Source organism: Sebastes umbrosus, chromosome 22 (genome assembly GCF_015220745.1).
Source record: "Sebastes umbrosus isolate fSebUmb1 chromosome 22, fSebUmb1.pri, whole genome shotgun sequence".
NCBI classification, from domain to species: Eukaryota; Metazoa; Chordata; class Actinopteri; order Perciformes; family Sebastidae; genus Sebastes; species Sebastes umbrosus.
In genome coordinates this window covers 19,379,607-19,399,224 of record NC_051290.1, presented here as the reverse complement: position 1 = coordinate 19,399,224, position 19,618 = coordinate 19,379,607, and the positions used below count along the sequence as shown (strand labels likewise).

At 41.6% G+C, this 19,618-nt stretch overlaps 1 protein-coding gene across 14 annotated transcripts in view; it reads left to right on the top strand.

Annotated features, from left to right (window-relative positions):
- LOC119481199 (collagen alpha-1(XXV) chain) overlaps nt 1–19,618 on the top strand; it is a 178,416-nt gene that overhangs the window by 135,259 nt on the left and 23,539 nt on the right. For 12 of the 14 annotated variants that reach the window (XR_005205125.1, XM_037757920.1, XM_037757923.1 and 9 more), the window contains exons 11-18: nt 1,306–1,350; nt 3,900–3,944; nt 4,560–4,586; nt 9,178–9,222; nt 14,910–14,942; nt 15,910–15,945; nt 17,795–17,839; nt 19,242–19,304. Coding sequence is in view for 13 of the 14 variants with exons in the window: in XM_037757920.1 (XP_037613848.1) it covers nt 1,306–1,350; nt 3,900–3,944; nt 4,560–4,586; nt 9,178–9,222; nt 14,910–14,942; nt 15,910–15,945; nt 17,795–17,839; nt 19,242–19,304 (339 nt within the window). In the remaining variant the exon portion in view is untranslated. The remainder of the gene's footprint in view (nt 1–1,305; nt 1,351–3,899; nt 3,945–4,559; nt 4,587–9,177; nt 9,223–14,909; nt 14,943–15,909; nt 15,946–17,794; nt 17,840–19,241; nt 19,305–19,618) is intronic. The other 2 variants (XM_037757927.1, XM_037757926.1) reach the window with 2 other exon arrangements.

The following is a 19,618-nucleotide window of genomic DNA, read 5'->3' as shown; positions in this document are numbered from 1 at the left end:
ATGTTTTGGATTTGATAGTGTGCACAAGTCGCACAACTGGCTATGAAAAAAACTGGGTGTTGAGCATGTTTACTTGGAGATCAGTGATGCAGGGCCACAGTCGGGGCAAGTAAATAGCCAAGAGGAGAGTTAAGGCTTGAACAACACCAGACAGAGAACAGAGAACCCGGAGCTAAGTGCTGCGCTGCAGGCCGCGGGTCCCTGGTGGCGCTGATGTGGGGAACAGATGTAAGCCATATCCAGCCATCAGGTAGCTGCCAGTGTTTGTTCAGTGTAACCCAATCAGACACTTCCTGTCTGCGCTGTCATCTGTCGGCAAGGCCTCCCGTCGGCGTGGGAGGGGGTGTGCGGAGGGGGTCAATGATGACACACCGCCGTGTTAATGACTCATAAGCCAGGCCCAGAGGCTACTCAATTAGATCTACTGCTGGCGTAGCGCTGCGTTTAGCAGAGGGGCCACGTCGACAGTTATTCAAGTTTCATCACCTCGCTGATTGATTTGGTGTCACTACATGATAAAAAGTAGAGTGTGAAACATATAATTGAACTTATAATAACATATTTAATACCCATTCTCCTTCATCCAATGTTATATTTTCGATATATGAGAAATGAGTCTATGTTGCCATTGTTTCACTCATCTCTGATACGTCTATAAATGTGACTCAGCTAACAGTAAGTCATTTTTATTAGGAAGAAGCGCAAATAGCCAACATAAGCAAACCGCTATGCAAGAGAGTGGGAGTTCATTAAAACATGCTCAGTACGACCTTCAAGTCTAAATCATCTGCTTTAAGTAAGTTAAAGGAGTACATAAGAGTAAAAGTATATATATATATATATAAAACCTTTTATTAACGTTCTCTTCTCTCGCAACAGAGTTAGTCTTGCCCTCTGCCTGTGTCCTCCATAACTTTGCAGACCTTAAAATATGACATGCAATATTTATTCTGGCCTGGTTTTTGTAATGTCAGCACACGCACCGGGTGTATGTGATGATTGGTGGGGATAGGAACAATAGACAGGTCTGCTTTTAATCCAACGCCTGCTTGTGTCTGGTGTGTGTCGACGTTTGATGGTATATAGTTTTGATTATGACTATTTTTTGAACAGTGTGTGACTCTATCTCTTATTCTATCTTTCGGGCGTTGGGTCCTCAGGAAGATGGTTTAGCCATTGTGGAAAGTAAAATTGTCATATGTGTATTTTGATTTTTGATAACCATAACTCGCCTTGCTCTCAGTTTCTTTGATGTTATAGTTGAATGTAATGAAACACCTAAAGGTCTTTGTGTTTATTTCTCAGGGTTCACTCGGGCCTCCTGGCGTCCCAGGTGTTGATGGACTGAAGGTGAGGTTGCTTATATAAAGACGTGCAAACAATGCAGTTAATGATGTGATACACATTTCTATATGCTACCTTTCTTTTTGGCTGTTCACTCGTTGTTTAGGCTAGTTTAGAATAGTCTTTATTAGCGAGTCATTTAATCTCAATCAGATGTCAAATTTAATTTTTTACAGAAAAATGTGAATAATCCAGATAATCATTTTTTTAATGAAACAGGAGGATTTGCAAAGGAAACATGATGTCATTTCACTTTTTATTTTTAAAAAAGTTTCAAGACTCAAGTTAGTTAGTTAAATTGAGCAACCCCTCTGAATTCGGTATAACGCTTCCCTCACAAAATATTACACTCCACACCTGAAAGTATTTTATCTTCACAAGACTGCCTTTAACACACTTAGAGTTTTCATTAGTCCTTTTGGCCATGTGTTGCACTTTTCATATTGAAAAAGTTCTGCCATGCATTCTGACAATTTCAAACCGCTATCCTATTTGGGAGAAATCCCCCTGGGCTGCATCCTCAAGTTTTAACCACAAAGTGCCACTGCCTGTGAATCTGCTCACACTCTCAGCTCATTTCTGCATTTCATTCTCAAACCGCATAAAGAAGACACAGTGCAGGTGTTTCACAATGGGGGGAAAAAAAAAAATGGAAAAGCGTGTTTATTCCAGAGCAAACAACGGTCTGAGTGACGAGAATGAATGGGAAGATGATTTGAGAGGCGCCATCTTCCTAATCTCAAGCATGCATTTATAAAGATATGAGCGTAGAGGCACGCATGGCTGTAATAGAAACCAGAGTGGAAGCCATACCGACTCTGGAGACGGCACAAGCTGAAGGCCTAATTCCATACTTGTGTGAGGAGCGGGGTTTGCCAGCATGAAATAGAACTCCAATGCTGTGCAGTGCAGTTATAAAAGAGAATCTGTTATGGTATGTAACTGTCACTCATGCAGAAAGTTGAAATCTAAAGCAGTAAAGGCTGCTCTGCCAGCAGTGGCAGGTTGACTGGCAGACATCATATTGATCTGACATAGATATCCACTAAAAAGGGACAATTACTAATGCAAACCTTATCAGCCCCAGTTTAGGAGTTTTTAATCAGACTCCATCATCATTATGGCAATATATCATCATCATTATGTCAATGACTCCCATATGTGGGCTGATAGATGACACATGATTCCCGTATTTATAAAGAGTTTCACCACTAGTGTGTAGCTGAGGGGGATACTCCCTATACACAGAACATACACACGGATGTTCCCACAATGCTTCATGAAAACAAAGCATTGTGGGAATATGAAAACAATAACAAAGAAAAATATGCAACGTTTTTTTACCAAAATTAAATAAACTACATCCAATTACCAAGTTTTCCTTTCAATTTGGCCAGTATTAAGCAGGACATTGAGATGTATTTTAAAGAGGACCTATTGTGCTTATTTTCAGGTGCATACTTGTGTTTGGGGTTTCTACTAAAACATGTTTACATGCTTAATGTTCAAAAAACGCTTTACTTTTCTCATACCGGCTGTGCTGCAGCACCTTTTTCACCCTCTGTCTGAAACACACTGTTTGAGCTCCTGCCCCGCCCTCCCGAAAAGCCCGTCTGCTCTGATTGGTCAGCTGGCCCACTCTGTTGGGATTGATCAACTAAACCAAACTCTTCGGACTGCACTCCAGCTCCGCTCTAACCAGCTTTGTTTGAGGGCGTGACAAACTAGCCGCCAGGCAGGTATTATGCAAATGTGTTACTTGGTGACATCACCATGTTACAGAAGAAAAGGCGGGACTTCAAGTGAGGTGTTTCAGGCAGTTCAGGAGCAGTGTTTCTGTGGGGGAGAGTAACTCCCTTTGGCGTGGACTTTGTAACTTTGCAGACCATTTACAAACACAAATGCATAATAGGTCCTCTTTAATTTAAATAATAGATTTCTTTATTTTCCATTCTGGCTACATTAATCAGTGTCATCCAGCTTTAGTCGTCTCTCTGCGTTGAGAAATAGCAGCTAATGATGTGGTAGCTTTGCAAAGGTCAGGAGGTTAATTGTTTTTGGCAACAGATGGACGGAGGTTGGTTTCTCAGAGAACAAAGATTGAGACTCACACTAACAGTGAACTGGCTTTCATCAGATGGACTTGGCTTTCCTCTTTTGCTCATGTTTAGAACTAAACCAGAGATAATCAAGCTTTTAATCAGCCTGTTTATCTTCTCTACTTTCAGGTTTAGTTTGCAGCTTCAATATTTGGAACTTTTTTTTTTAATTTTATGGAAATTATTCAGTCGTAGCTGTACAGTAACATGTGGGGAGTCCATTCTAGCAATACACTGTAGTAAAATAAACATTTATCCTATGTACTGCTCCTTAATCAACTATCCTGCAAATGCATAACACCTGTCCAGTGATGACACAAGCTTAAGGTTAGAGGTTATCTCTATATAACGAAGAAAATGTGAAGCTTTTTGTATCTCCTGACCTCAAATCAGAGTTCACACTGCTGAAACAGCACACTGAATACAGCCACTGTGTGTCTGTTATGCTGTCCATAGGGGGATGTTGGCATCCCAGGATTGGACGGTGTACCCGGAGCCAAGGTGTGCTCTAATTCTTGTAAATTCATGGCGATCATATTTTTTATTTTTGTTGTTTTGATGTCATTTATAATTTTTCATCCTTACCCATCAAAGACACATTCTCTTTTTGGGCACTTTTTTTTTTTTACCATTTTTTTTATTATACTTTGTTTTTTATATGTATTGTTTTTCATTCTTCTTTAGAAAACAAGCATGTACTTATATTTTCATTCATCTTTGTTGGATAGCATGTTCATATGATCCTTATTTGCCAATATATGACTAAGAACCTTCATAGCAGATATCCATGTGTGTAATTAAATGTGATAGTTGTACCTAAATATAGGTTTTAATTAATTGAAATCATGGTGAAATATTGTTGTATGTAGGTTTCTGGCTTGTTAATATTGTCAACTTTCAGTAATGACAGTGCAAATTTAAAAAAATACTTCAAAAAGCTGATACTCGAGGGTCTGTCTGGGGAAAAAGCAGCCATAACACAAGAGAATATCCGTAATCTAACATGAATTTAACCCCAGATACTATCTGACCCGTAGTGGCTGCAGTAATTCCCCAACTGAACCCAACTCCCTCTGAGCTTTTCTGTGTTTAATACTCTGCTTTCTTTCCCAACAGGGTGAAATGGGAGAGCGAGGTGAAAAGGTAAAGCGCTAATTCAGATCACCAAACATTATTGTTAGCATCAGTCTTGATATCTCACCATGTGTTAAAACAGCAGCTCTGCCTTTGTTTCACACAACTCTAACTTGTTTTTTTCAATGGTGACACCCTTCTGAGATTTGGCCATCAGTGAGTCAGTGATTCAGTGAGTCACAAAATTGAACCCAATTTCTCCTACTGCAGGCCTTGGAGGAGCCCAAAATACTGAACCCACACAATAGCCTCAGTGAGGAAAATCAGCCTTATTCTCTCCATTCCCTAATTCTAGTGGTGCCCTTTATTCTCTGTTGTTGGACAGCAGCGGGTGGGAGGTGTGAACACTGACCGAGTCAAGAGTCACACAGGATGGGGAGGGAGGTGATGACTCAGTGTTCTTCATCGACCACAAAACTGGCCTTCAGACACTTGTTCTCAGCTGTAGAGTTTTTCTTCAAATCAGAGACTTATTCTCATAGAAATACAATAGGAGTAGATCAGACATTCAAATCAATGTAGCTGGCCATTTTTATGTGTAGTGTTGCCATTGCGACCATTGTAGCGGGCTAACTTCTGTATTAAACTAAACCAACCAACGGAGTCACTGAGGTGACTAAAACGAGCAGTGGAGTAGTAACATTACGAAGCAGAGAGAGACAGAGGAAAGTCAAAGAGTATAGAAGCAAAGAGACGAAACTCCAGTGTTTTTTTGACAACAGCCGCTGCTGCCATTTTGGACTGAAAACGCTTATTATATTTATAATATTTTATAGTTCAACACAGGCCAATTTGGTAGAATATGACATCCATCCATCCATCCATCCATCTTCAACCGCTTATCCGGGATCGGGTCGCGGGGGCAACAGCTCCAGCAGGGGACCCCAAACTTCCCTTTCCCGGGCCACATTAACCAGCTCTGACTGGGGGATCCCGAGGCGTTCCCAGGCCAGAGTAGAGATATAATCTCTCCACCTAGTCCTGGGTCTTCCCCGTGGTCTCCTCCCAGCTGGTCGTGCCTGGAACACCTCCCAAGGGAGGCGCCCAGGAGGCATCCGTGCTAGATGCCCGAACCACCTCAACTGGCTCCTTTCGACGCAAAGGAGCAAGGACTCTACTCCGAGTCCCTCACGGATGACTGAGCTTCTTACCCTATCTCTAAGGGAGACGCCAGCCACCCTCCTGAGGAAACCCATTTCGGCCGCTTGCACCCGCGACCTCGTTCTTTCGGTCATGACCCAACCCTCATGACCATAGGTGAGAGTAGGAACAAAGATTGAACGGTAGATTGAGAGCTTTGCCTTCCGGCTCAGCTCTCTTTTCGTCACAACGGTGCGGTAAAGCGAATGCAATACCGCCCCTGCTGCTCCGATTCTCCGACCAATCTCACATTCCATCGTCCCCTCACTCGCGAACAAGACCCCGAGATACTTAAACTCCTTCACTTGGGGTAAGGACTCATTCCCTACCCGGAGTAGGCAATCCATCGGTTTCCTGCTGAGAACCATGGCCTCAGATTTAGAGGTGCTGATTCTCATCCCGACTGCGTCACACTCGGCTGCGAACCGATCCAGTGAGTGCTGGAGGTCGCAGACCGATGATGCCAACAGGACCACATCATCTGCAAAAAGCAGAGATGTGATCCTCAGCACACCGAACTGCAAACCCTCCTCCCCCCGACTACGCCTCGATATCCTGTCCATGAATATCACGAACAGGATTGGTGACAAAGCGCAGCCCTGGCGGAGGCCAACCCCCACCGGAAACGAGTCCGACTTACTGCCGAGGATCCGAACACAACTCTCGAATAGCTCTAGAATATGACAATAGAATAGAAATAATGTTTGTCTTTTGTACGGCACTTTTAAGGCAGACGTTTTACTGGCGTCTGGTAGATGCTTTCAGTCCAAAATGGCGTAGCTTTGCTGCTGGGCGCTGATGTTGCAATGGAACAAACAATTGCCTTTCACTTCTTGGCAATATACGTTCTTTGGTAAAGTTAAATGAGTAAAATTTAACAATTAAATGCTTCATCCACACACTGTTGTCACAGGAAAGCACATTGCTATCACCGGATGAGTGACAACCTTGTTTGGTTGTTGTTGGAATTAGATAGCTAGCTAACTAGAGGACAGCTGGCTACTGTTCAATGTCCGTTCTACTCCTATTCTATTTCTATGCTTATTCCCTATCGTTAACACGCCTGAATCACTGTAATAATGAGGCAACCACTGCTCACAGCATCATGGGTGTTCTTTGGAGAATGGATGCAAATAAAGGCTCAATGTACAGTTATAGAAATTGCATCTAGAGGAGATTGCCTTGGCGGGAGTTCAGATCAATCAGGTTAAAACGAAGTGATGTCGTCATTCCTTGGCCTTGTTACAGGTTGCACATCTATGAGCAGTCTAACCAAAGAGTGATGTTCCCTTCTAAGATTGTTTTATTTGATGAGTTTTTATAAGCATGAAAAGGGAAAACTATCCAATATTTCATAGTAAAAAAATATTACACTGACCTATTGCTGTATCGGAATTTGTTTAATATCTTATTTCCAATCTTTCTAATCACGTTGAGTCCCTTCCCTCAAGTTGGGAATTGCAGCTTTGAAATACTACAAGCTTTTGAGATCTGTTAACATAAACTGCTGTTTTTGGCTCTGTTTTTTAAGTCAAGAGCCAAAACAAGTTTTTTTTAAAAAATTCTGCCTTGATGCTAGTCGTCATTTTAACGTTTAACCGATAAACAGATGGGAAAATGACAATGCATCTAAACTGATAAACGCTTGATGTCACAGTAAGCTCATTTTCTTGTAGTTCCTTTTTAATATTCTCCACAAGGACACAACCTTTGCTTTCAAATCCCTGGAATTGCTATTATATGTATGATTCACAATCGATTAGGCTATGATTTAAAACCATGTGGATTTATGAAAAGTGAAAGACAGTCAGAAGACTGCCAAAGACAGCACTGAAATTCACTCCAAAGAACTATGATCTTTTATTTCGAGTGGAGCCAAATATGTTAACATAAACTATTGTTTTTGGCTTTGGTTGGTGACTAAAGAGCCAGAAGGCAAATTCAAGAAAGCAGTGCCAGCCTTTAACAGATAAAAAGTGATTGTTTGAGAAGCACAGAGCTTATTACAGTAGGCTCATTTTCTTGAACTTCTGACATCATGAGGATAATATCCTCTACAAGGACACAACCCTTTTATTTTAAAGCCTTGGATTTGCTCACCTTCAAATTAGGAACATATTAGGCTATAATGTTCTGGAGATAAAATCTACTGGATTCATGGCAGTGCAATGATCCGTAATCTATCAACTTGTGGCTGTAGGCACAACAGTGCTTTGAGCTAAATGCTAACATAAGATGATGTTAAGCGGGTATAATACTTACCACGTTCACCATCTTTAGAGTGTGAGCACAGTAACTTTAGCTAATTAGCACTAAAACCAAAGTACAGGTGAGGCTGATGGCCTACAGGTCGACGATAGGACGTTTTACAAACTAGCTGCAGAACTGGGCTCTGATATATTTAAATTAACTTTATATAAGACAGCGTTATTTGTAAATAATGAGCATGATAAGGTTGTTATATGGCATTATTAATGCATTAGACTGAAGATTGCTGCTCTGCCGAAAGCATGCTGTCTCTGTTTAGCTAGCAAGCATGGTCATTATAATTTTGCTAGTGCAAGTGCAAGCCCAACACAACTGTGGGCCATATATCTGATTAACTGAGGGCCACTTTTGCTGAAAATATCTGTGTGCATGTGATTAACGCTTGATATCGGCCGATTATTCGGCTACCAGCTTTTTCCTGCTCCAAATTATCGTTATTATATCGACCTCTAGCCTGAGTGGAATTAGTTTTGCAGTTATTTGGCCATAAATGACATATTGAAATAAAAAATGTTGACCTGATGATGGTGCTAGAGGAGCAGTTAAAGGATCACCAACATTATTATTCATCATGAGGTGGACATGAATGTATGTATCACATTTCATGGCCAGCCACAAATGTCAGAAGTCATTAGGATCAATTGTCTGGGAACCACGAGTGTCTGTACAAAGTTTCATGGCGATCCATCCATTGTTGAGATATTTCAGTCTGGACCAAACCGACATTGCCATCCATTGTGTCCATCTAAAAACAACCCTGACGTTTAATTGGTTTCATACAACTGAGATGGAAAAGTTGTGAGTTTAGAAGTGAAGTTCTTCACAGTTGATGCCAGGGGTTTAGGACCTCCACAATGCCCCACGGGGTGTATTACGTCACCTGAAATCATATTTGAACCATGTGTGATGACTCAGTTAGCGACCAAAGTGAGTTTAACATGTACAGTAATGGCACTTAGTCCATGCAACACTGTTCTTGGCTTTTTCTCCGAGCATCCATTACGCTGCTTTACACGGCAGTCAATCACAGAACAAGAACGACTGTCAAAATCCTACTGTGTGTTCTGCATGTTTAAACAATCTGGCGATCATGTTTGATATCTTTTTCTTTAGATTCGCAGCTGTCTCATTAATTTCAGCATTGACACATTCTTGCGATCAGTAGGCTGAATATGATGTTGTTTCATCACAGGGCGATTTGGGTGAAGACGGACCGAAAGGTGATCTAGGAGAGAAGGTATGTACATTCCACTTTACCTTTCCGTCTCTCTGTTTATGTCTTGGAAGCTGCACAGAGGAAGAAACAGAGTCTGGCTGTGGCCGGAAAACATAAAAAAGAGTTAATGTTAACCATCTGAGAGGAGACCTGTGGAGAGCAGCAGCAGCAGCAGAAGAGGTAGCTGAGGTCAAGTGCCATCAGCTGTAGTCAAGGCTGCACAACAGCACTCATCCTGGCACTTGATGCGTCCTTTGTGCTTAATGTGGACTTAATTGCTATGCTATGCTGACGCTATATTTTCTGGTCGGGTGGCTCCCGCATTAATTTAGGACCATTTATCATCAAGACAGCTTGTCAAGTTTGGATCCATTTCCAACAAAAGGCAGTGAGTGGAGCTCTGTTGGACAGATTGTTCCGAGCTAAAGTAATAAATTCATGTTTCTGTCCAAAAATCTTTTGTTTTCGGGAAATGTTTTTTTGTTGTTTTGTGTGTGAGTACATCGACATCATGTCCAGAGGCAGATTTTGCACCCGATCCAGGACTTTTCACGCTGCCTTTGCTGTTATTATTTTGTTAAAGTAGCATTTATGAAAATAGGTCACAGATTTATTTGTGCTGGGTGACCTCATGACAAGATTTGGGCCTCTCTACCCGTTTTGAAGCATTTCAGAAACCAAACAATTATGGATTGGAGTAGAAGAATTCTTTTGAAAATGTGGATTCAGCCCACGCAAAAATTGCTCACACTGCTGGGAAAAGATAAAGATGCTTCCCAAAGTTGCCAAAAAATGAAGCACAGTTGCTAAGAACTGAGAGCAAACCCACTGAAAATGCTGCTTTTTGCTAGAAATACTGAGTTAGATATACAAAGAAAATACAACTGATAGACCGGCATCGGACTAGAAGCAGTGTACTCAAAATGTCACTGCCAATTTATTGCTGTTCAGCGGAGAACAACTTTGATAACTTCTCACTTTATGGGCACTCGGGTTTTTTTTAAAAGACTGCCGAACGCGGCTGCCAAAAAAGACACCATTTGAGGGAAACAGATGCAGGATATCATCTGTGGAAAACGAGTGAACAAAAAGGAAAGTGGAGGGCGATAAAACTTTGCAGCTCGAGCACCGCTTTGATCTGCTCTACCTCAACGCAGTAAAAGCGAGAAGAAATGGATTTTTTCGCTGCAGGAGTGAAAAAGAAAGAGTGGAATTGAGTACCGGGGGAATTCAGGCTTCTGTAGCCGGTCACCTGCCATTCATTCTCCAAGAGCATATTCACATATTTCCCAATAAAAAGAGACAGAAGGTAGTGTAAAGACCTGGAAATGGTGAGGATTTTTTTCATTAGTATTGATGGGATTACCTCATCTTCTCAGATCGTCAATGTCAGGATGTAGTAATAGTGACAACATATGGTAGGAATAATTGTTTTTCAATCAAGATATATACATCCAGATGAGTTTAACAGATGTCAGATACACCAAGGATTGATGTTTCAGTGCAAGTAAAAAAAAAATGTCTTATGCATGCTCATACACACACACGGGATCAGCTAGAGGAGAAAACTACATGTCACTCCGCAAAACTGAGCCTCCTGTCATCGGTGTAGTCCGTCTGATCAATTGCTCCACCTGGTATTATTGTTTCACATGGCGGAAGAGGAAACCAGAGAGTAAAGGGGACAGAGGAGGGGAGAGCATCTTCAGTCTTCCCCGCTGAAGATGCCAAAGTTAACAATACACAGCACGCACTGCGGGGGAAATTGTGGTAACACGGGGTGAGAGGTGAGGCAGTGAAAGCTTCGGTATGGTGAGCAGAGAGACCTCAGGGAGCGAAGAGGCGGGGGGAGAAAACGGCAGCGCGAGCAGACAGACCGGGTCTTGCATGATACAAAGGGAGATTGTTTTGACGGCGGGTGATCTGCGGAGTGTGAAAGAGAATAAATGACAGGACATGTTCGCTCTGGTACTAGAGACAAGTTTAAATCTCTTTCCCTCACATCCTGAAAGACACAATCTGGTACTCCCTGGATCAAGTTGTATGCTTTAAATGAGAGAACACCTAGAGTATGACACCAATCCTTATTGGATGTTCTGTACATTTGTGGTCGAGGAAGTACTCAGATACTTTACTTAAGTAATACAACAGTGTAAAAGTACTCTATTGTAAGTAAAAGTCCTGAATTCCAGATTTTATTAGGTAAAAGTACATACCTACTGTATTGTCAGAAAAATGCATTAAAGTATGTTAACAATTTAGCAAGCTAGCAAGCGGGAGCATAATGCAGGAAATGCAAAGACATAATGAGAGAGGAAAAAGATGAAGCCGTTGGGAATATCAACACTTTCCTCAGATATGTTATAAAATTACAAAGAAAAACTCTATAAGACTAAAATGACTATATATTAACTTATTATGCACCGCAAAATGAACTTCCATGGTCTCCGCCATTTCTGACGTCAGCAAACACGTCGCAACTCGTGAACTTGGAGGTTTCAGAAAGTTTCCGCTTACGAGGTCGTGAATATCACAAGGGGGGGGGGCGTTCATATGGACTCTTCTCGTGAACACGGCACACACGATTCCATTTGAAGGTAACATAAGTATGAAGACTGGAAACAGGAAAACCTCTAAGTTAGCTCTGTCCAAAAGTAACAAAAATCCACCCCACCAGCACCTCTAAAGCTCATTAAGTAACCCGATAATTCGCTATTTTATGGGTGGTTATTTGTCCAACTATTTCTTGGCCGGGACCAGTGACTTCCTGGAGTATCCACCGGTTGCCTGGCAACTGGCCCTTGCCAGGAAATAATCCGGCACATGACGCCCCGGAAAACAGCAACAATTGTTATTTTTTACACTTCAGTTTTTGTACGAGTTGAACAAAAATACAACGTGTTAATTAGTGAGCTTTAGAGATACTTGCACCGCTAAAGTAGAATATAATCTATGGTCCTGCATTATTACCTCATCTTTGTGGTTGTGTCTTGTCGAGGGGCCCTGTGTAACACTTAATGTCAGTTTATAATGTGCTCACACTGTGCATATTCCTAAATGAAGTTGTGTTTAATCAAACTGCCATAAGGGGCTCAACAACAAGATATTTAACCTGTAAAAATGCATCATATTTGTTAAAATAATCTAATTAGTCTAAGTAGTCTAATCTAAGTAGCAGGTATCTTATTTGAGTAAATGCACTGACTTTCCACCACTCTTTATGGTATACATTCACTGTATATGTACCTGCTGTGTTGCTTTCATAAGCCATCATCAACTGCGACGAGAAATGTTTCCAACATCCTCTGCATGTCCATCTCTGGCCTCATTTAAAACACATCATCACCGCAGTTAAAAGCTTTAGTTCTAAACCATTTACCTCTGATGCTTTCTGCCTAAGTATTTAACTAGGTGTGAAATTAACTGTGACTCTTCTCGTTGAGAAAGTTAAACCTCAGAGATGGGAAGGTTCTTTTAAAGGTTTAAAGAAAACAAACCCAAGCAAACTCTTGAAATGGTTTTGGGAACTTCCAGGCTGAGCTCTTGGCTCCGGCCGGTGTGGCACAGTGGTTGGTATAATTTTTGAATCCCAAGATCCGGTCCAAGCTCTTGTGAACTGGCTGCGTTTCAACTGTTGGCAGGGGCCTTTCTGCCCTGGGAGCCAATCATAATCTGTGTTGCCTCACATATATTCCAACTCACCGACTGAGGTCGATATTCAGCTGAGGCCGCTAAATTTGGTCATCTTTGCTAATGGCCGTAATATGAAGTGGGAGTCATGTTTTCAGGGCTGTGGTGACATTTAATGGTGACATTTGTCACAACTCTGCTCCGGCTTCATTGCTCGCTGATTAATCCTCCCCATCTTATTCGCTCTCTCACCGCGAACAGCTGGAAAACGGCCTGATTTATACATTATGAGATCTTCCTGCTATTATCTTTTAAATGCCAATAAGCAGCGACAGTTCTGGGTGCCTATAATGAAGTAGAGCTGTGGTGACAGCTCTCCGTCCCGCTCTGCTCTGTGGTTAAATCACAGGCTGCAGCCTCACCATGGTAATTGGCCCAATTGGGACATTTCAGCACTCTGTGCCACACCTCAGCTCACCTCCCAACTCCACCACTTTTTCCATCTCATTTGGAATAAACGAGTGAAAACTCTCACTTGGTTCTTGGGCTTGGTGTTAGGTCTGTCATGTTAGAAAACGTCAATGGAGTTTATCAGTTCAGCAGCAGGGGGGGGAGAAGTGTTAATTGCGTGTGGAGCATCCTCTGATACTTGTTTTCACATGGATCGTGGTGGTTTTTTAATTAGAAATGTGTCAACTGCGCTGTAAATTTTCCACAAATTAGCTCCTTATGGTCTCATCCTGCTGAGATTAATTATGGGAAAAAACATCAAGCTTACATATAGTCCCTCTAGCTTTATTATGAGTTTAAGTAGTTTCTTTTTTCTATAAGTTATAACAATTAAATACAGATGTGAGGCATTCTTACATATCTATCCCTGCCAAAAAACAACAGGTGTAAACCAGCTCTGACTTTGATGTTTGTTTTGTTGAAACAATTACTCAACCAAGACACAAAAAAGTCAGAATAATAGGCCTCTCTCTGGATAAAGTTTCCTGTTTTATTATAATTTTTAGGTCAACCGCAACAAGACATCCATGTTGTTTCTCAAGTATTTGACCAAAAACATTTGACTTCATCATGTAAAATCATGTGAGAGCCTTTCATTCATCTTCCCCCATAAAATATATATAAGAAAATGCCCTTATAAAAAGTGGAATGATAACTTTTAAGATATGGATAGAGGCACACTTCAGTATGCAACAAAGCCCAGCTGTAAACAGTAACAGTTTATTGTCTGCAAAAAAAAAAAAGAAATGCCGCAATTAAACATGCCTTGTGTGCTATGCATCGTAATGACTCCCATAAAAAGCTGAGGGCGAGAGGCATTCCTTCAGCAACTTCTGAGCGCAAGGCGTATGTGTAGTGAAACCACAGAGTCCACACCAGAGCTAAAGACCCAGTCTCCTGCTCCCCACTCCCTTTTCCCACCAACCGCCCATAATTACGCTTATTGGCCCCTTGTTTTATGTATGTTTTTACTGTACGCTGCAGTAGTAATGCAGTGCATAGGAAAGGGCCTGGATTCTGACTGTTTGGATGACTTCGCTGGAAAAATGTGAAATAAGTAGCTGTACCTCCTTCCAGTTCAATACCTGAAGGTTTAAATGGTTGCCGTTAGTACAGTATATCTTTCAAGCCCTTTGCTATATATATATGCAGTCGGGGATTTCTTCCATATAGTGTTAGATTTCATGTCATCACCAGTACGCAGCTGCACTCTGACAGTGTAAAAACAATGAAATGATTCCCGGCAATGTAGTTATAAAAACGCCATCTCAAACTTTTGTTAGAAGGTGCATTCAATCTGAACACTGCTTAGAATAGCAGACAATCCTCTGTCTAATTGGATTTCACAGTTTATCCAGACAACTCAATAAATGCAGCAGTTGTGAAATTATGTTCTGCATTGTTCGGTAAAAATAGGCTTCTTTCATATTTTTTGTAGCTGTAATTGCAAAATGATAATGTCTGTTCCTCTACAAAAAAGCCCCATCCAGTCTTGTAATAACCTCTGTCACTTTTGGATGGTTTTTGTACCTTTCTAATTTTTTTTTTTTTTTTTATCTTTCTCTTAGGGAGATGCAGGCTCTTCGGCAGCAGGCATCAAGGTGAGAGCTAAACTAATGCTAAATGTCTGTTTCTTGATCCTCATTAGGTGTCAGTTGCACCAACTGTAAGTTACTGTGGAAAATGTAAGTGTCACTAAATTAAAAGGGGTTATTATTAAGGTTAGGTATTGACCTTCAATGGATTAAGGTTAGGTATTGACCTCCAGTGGATTACGGTTGGGTATTGACCTCCAGTGGTTGAAGTTAGGCATTGACCATGAATGGTTGACATTAGGCATTGACCATGAATGGTTGACATTAGGCATTGACCATGAATGGCTGAGGTTAGGCATTGACCTTGAATGGTTGACATTAGGCATTGACCACGAATGGTTGAGGTTAGGCATTGACCATGAACGGTTGACATTAGGCATTGACCACGAATGGTTGAGGTTAGGCATTGACCTTGAATGGTTGACATTAGGCATTGACCAGGAATGGTTAAGGTTATGCATTGACCTCGAATGGTTGAGGTTAGGCATTGACCACAAATGGCTGAGGTTAGGCATTGACCTTGAATGGTTGACATTAGGCATTGATCTCAAATGGTTAAGGTTGGCCTTTGACCTTGAATGGTTAAGGTTGGCCTTTGACCTTGAATAGTTAAGGTTAGGATTGGCCGTCGGGCAGGGATTCTCACAAGACTTTTTGCAAGTTTTCGCAATTTGTGGGTTACCATCTATACACGAACCCATTTAGAGTGAAGAGTAAAACAGTAATATGGTCAAGATATTGGATCTGATACTTGATCAAAATGCTGTTAAACAGTGATGTGAACCTTTGTGATATTACATCTAAAAATAATGTTAGCGCAAATAGCGTCAGTTTGTGTAAGCTAACGTCAGCTTAATCATCAATTGAAAGTCGCTAGTTGCTCTAAGAACTTAGCAATGGATTTTCAAATAGCTGGTGCAACCCAATCCAGAAATGAAGCAGTTGAAAAGAAAACTTTTTGCATGTATTACAGGGTGAACCTGGAGAGCCTGGACGAAGTGGACACAAGGTAATAATTACACTTTGCTTCACAGATACATTATAGAAATAGATGTAGCAGTGATGGTACAGCACAGTTTTAACCATATGGACTAACCATAAGGTATATTTTGTTGAATATATAGTGTTTTTTCTAGCGATAAGTGACTATGGGAATAAAATAGTTGACTATGCAGTGACTGAAAATTCTCAACATATTCCTTAATTTTTCATCACTGTGATTGAATCCATAGAAAGCTCTAGTCTGTTGTGCAAGATAAAATAGTTTGGATAAGAGCATTCCAAACTCAGTTGAAGTGTAACAAGGATGGTTGTACATGGGGGGGGGGCTCACTGAGCAGAACCTGACACTTCAACTTGAACTCGCAGTGCTCCGACTCATTTTACATTTACCTTGGCTTGGTACTTGTTTTGAACCAGCGTAAAGTCCCAGGTATACTAACACCTCTGGATATACTAAATCTTTTGGATGGATTTGCTGCATTTTATTATTACCTGTACTCAACAGAGTCTTAAACCATCAGGTGTTGGTATGACCTCTCTCTCCTAGCCAGCCTTTATTCTAGTGTTTGACACGCTTTCCAGGGAAATCTGAAGAATACTGCTAAAGAAACAGATGCTGATGACAAACTAATAAACAAGCATGCAGCAGAAGAGGAGCTATTTTCCTGCAAAATAAAAGCCATTACTTGTCCCTTGACCAGACTGCTGCCAAGATTGCACCAGCACCCCATCTAATTACACTTTTTAATCCCAAGTGCTGCGCCCCATTAATTCCCCCGCTCTCTCTTCTCTGTTTGGACAAACTGGTTCCAGACAAACTGAAGGGCTTTTTAGCAAATGTCTTTTTTTTTTCTGCTGTGCTGCAAAGATGACACTCGTGGCCTAACTAATTTTTTAACTGCTTTATCTTATCTCTCGTTTTGCAGCTGTTCTGCTTGTGCTGACACACTTACAAATGTTCTCATCAAAATGGCCGCCATGAGATTGAGTTGTTGTTCCCCATTAGATATTACCATTGGATGGCAGTCAAGTGTTGGTGAAGTAGCAGTCCACAAGAAAGACCTTTTATTCATTAGTTTTACAATGCTTTCATTAGCCACAATGGAAATTTACAGCCCTCTCTCTGGTCCCCCGAGGGGAGTTACAGTTGATCATTCTCGTGCGGCGCTAATCATTTCTTTTCATATGCCATAAATACAATGGTCTTAGTAGAGCGTTAAATTATCCAGAGTCAGACATTTTGTTTTGAAAGTCTCGCAGACGCCTCGCAAGAGACTTGACCTCTGATTTTTCCACAGTTGAATCAAATGACTTATTCAAACTTGCATATAATGGGAGTTTGGAGTTCTCAACTTGACAATGACCCGACCTTGCTGACGGAGAAATAGGCCAACTCTCGATTTCCAGCGCCCGCCAGACTCTTAACGACCTTGAAGCCACGGCAGCTCTCTCAAGCAGCTTTCGCAACTGTAATCCAAAGTATCTGACAGTTTTTCCTTCCAAGAACCAGAACTTTTCGCACCTGCCCAAAGCAATAAAATCATAAAAATAAAACTCCGTTGCACTTTGTGAGTGTTATAACAAGCACTAATCACGCTGTCAAGCCACGGCTGCATGAGTTGGTTTGAAAGTGCATGTGCAGTACCTCCTGCTTGTGCTTATACCGCGAGCAAACGACGGTCAACATACACTTACTGTACGGACAGCAGGCCCACTTTTCAGAATTACAGCAGCTTGATAGCCAGAGAAAACACCAATAGAGAATGAAAGCTAATAGAACCCCAACGAGCCTACAAATGAGGCTTGACTCAGCTTAGCTTGGCTCGGCTGTAACATGTCACACTCTTCCTGTGTAGGGAGAGCCAGGACTTCCAGGGCTGCCTGGACTCCCAGGGATAAAGGTAAATGCTACGCTGTTTTTATCCCCAGTCATCCCCCCCCGGTGTTGTCCCTGTCCATCCTCTCCAGCCCATTCAGAGCAAAACCCAGCCGACCCATCGTCATGCCTCATGCATGACACATTAAGGTCTCTTGCTTTTCCTGCCGTGCGGGGATTTGTACCTCGACTGCAAGCTTCCATCTGCTCGAGTGGCAGACGCACAGTAATACCTGTACATTCAGTGCGGTGAAAAGTAAGGAGCTCAAGCGAACTTGACAAGGCCAAACAGTCGATGCTTTTGATCTGCCAGAAGAAAAGTGTCTCATTAAGGTTTGTGAATAGCGTAGAGGTCTATGAATTAATGATTAGAACACTGCATCCCTGGCAACAACTTCAGTCTACTTCCTGGAAGTGGCATCAAGAGACTCGCCGCAAAATGTGTCAAAACTACTGCTCGTTAAGGAGAGGAAGTATTTGATTATTATTATCAAATTAGGCTTTTCTTGGTTTAGTTAAAGCGCTTGCTTGTTTACCGTATCATAAAAACAAACAGCAGATGGTGAAACAAGAGGCACATGATACAACCATTTCAATGTTTCTCAGGATCATTAGCTCGAGATGTAACGTGAATGCAAGGAATGCTCGCACGGGCATGATGAGATGACGCTTGTTGCTGTTTTTTCTCTTTTTTGTGTGCTTGTTATGTGTGCTGGCCTTGTAAAAAAAAAAAAAAAAACTTTCATTTGACATTTTATATACTCCTGTTTTTACTTAAGAGGCCTGAATGCTTGATGGATTCTAACAATATTTTGCTAACGTAGCACTCTCGGGTTCTGAGCTCGGCTTGCACTTTGTTCTGCTCCGCATTCTTGGCTGTTTTTATCCAATCAAAAGTTTAAAAGTTTGAGAGGCAAGTGTCCATTACCTCTCCAAAAAGGTTTCCAGAGGGCCTCAACTACAAGTAGGTGGGAGCTCCGGTTGCAGATGGTATAGCAGTTATGGTTATTTCACAATCAAATGTGATGTAAATCAAATCAAGCATCACACCTCATACTGGAAGCTCACTCCTCATAAGTGCAAAAAAAATGCTCCTTCAGAGAGGCTGGTTTTTGCACACACTTGAGCAGAGCGCTTTCTGATGAGTTTCTAACAAGGTCAGTCGTAACGTCTATTAAGGCTCATAAGAGGGAGTCATTAATGTATGTGTAACCAGGGAATAATTAACAAGCCACTGATAATTTGTGTCCGTGTGTGTGATTTGTGCATGTGTCCCTGAGTGTGTGTTCGTGTGCATGCCTGTCGTTTTGAATATGTTTGGCCATGCATCTTGTGTTTGTGTTTAAGCGCTCATTAGCAGCGGGTTACACCAAAAATGCCCTGTGGAAAAATAAGTCATATTTGCTGGGTTTTTTTTTTTTTATCAGGGTGAGCCTGGATACCTCGGTCCCCAGGGAGAGCCAGGGCTTCCAGGACTGCCTGGAACTAAGGTGGGTGACTTTCCACAGTAATTACAGTAATCTTATTTACCACAATCTGAGAGTGCATATTTCAGGTCAATGACAACGAGTTGCAGCAACTCTGACAGCTCTTCATCACATCCTGTCGGTGCGATCGTCACCAAGATCAGTAATTTCCTCCGGGTTTATGTTCTCATTATCCATTATTATCACTTTGCCGAGGCGATTAAGCCTCTGTTTTCTTCAAAATGTCACTTGGAAGTGGTCAGAATGAGCTAATCCTCGCCGCTCCCTCTGAGTCGTGACATTATCACACCGTGGAGCCAGCCAGCGGTGATAATCCA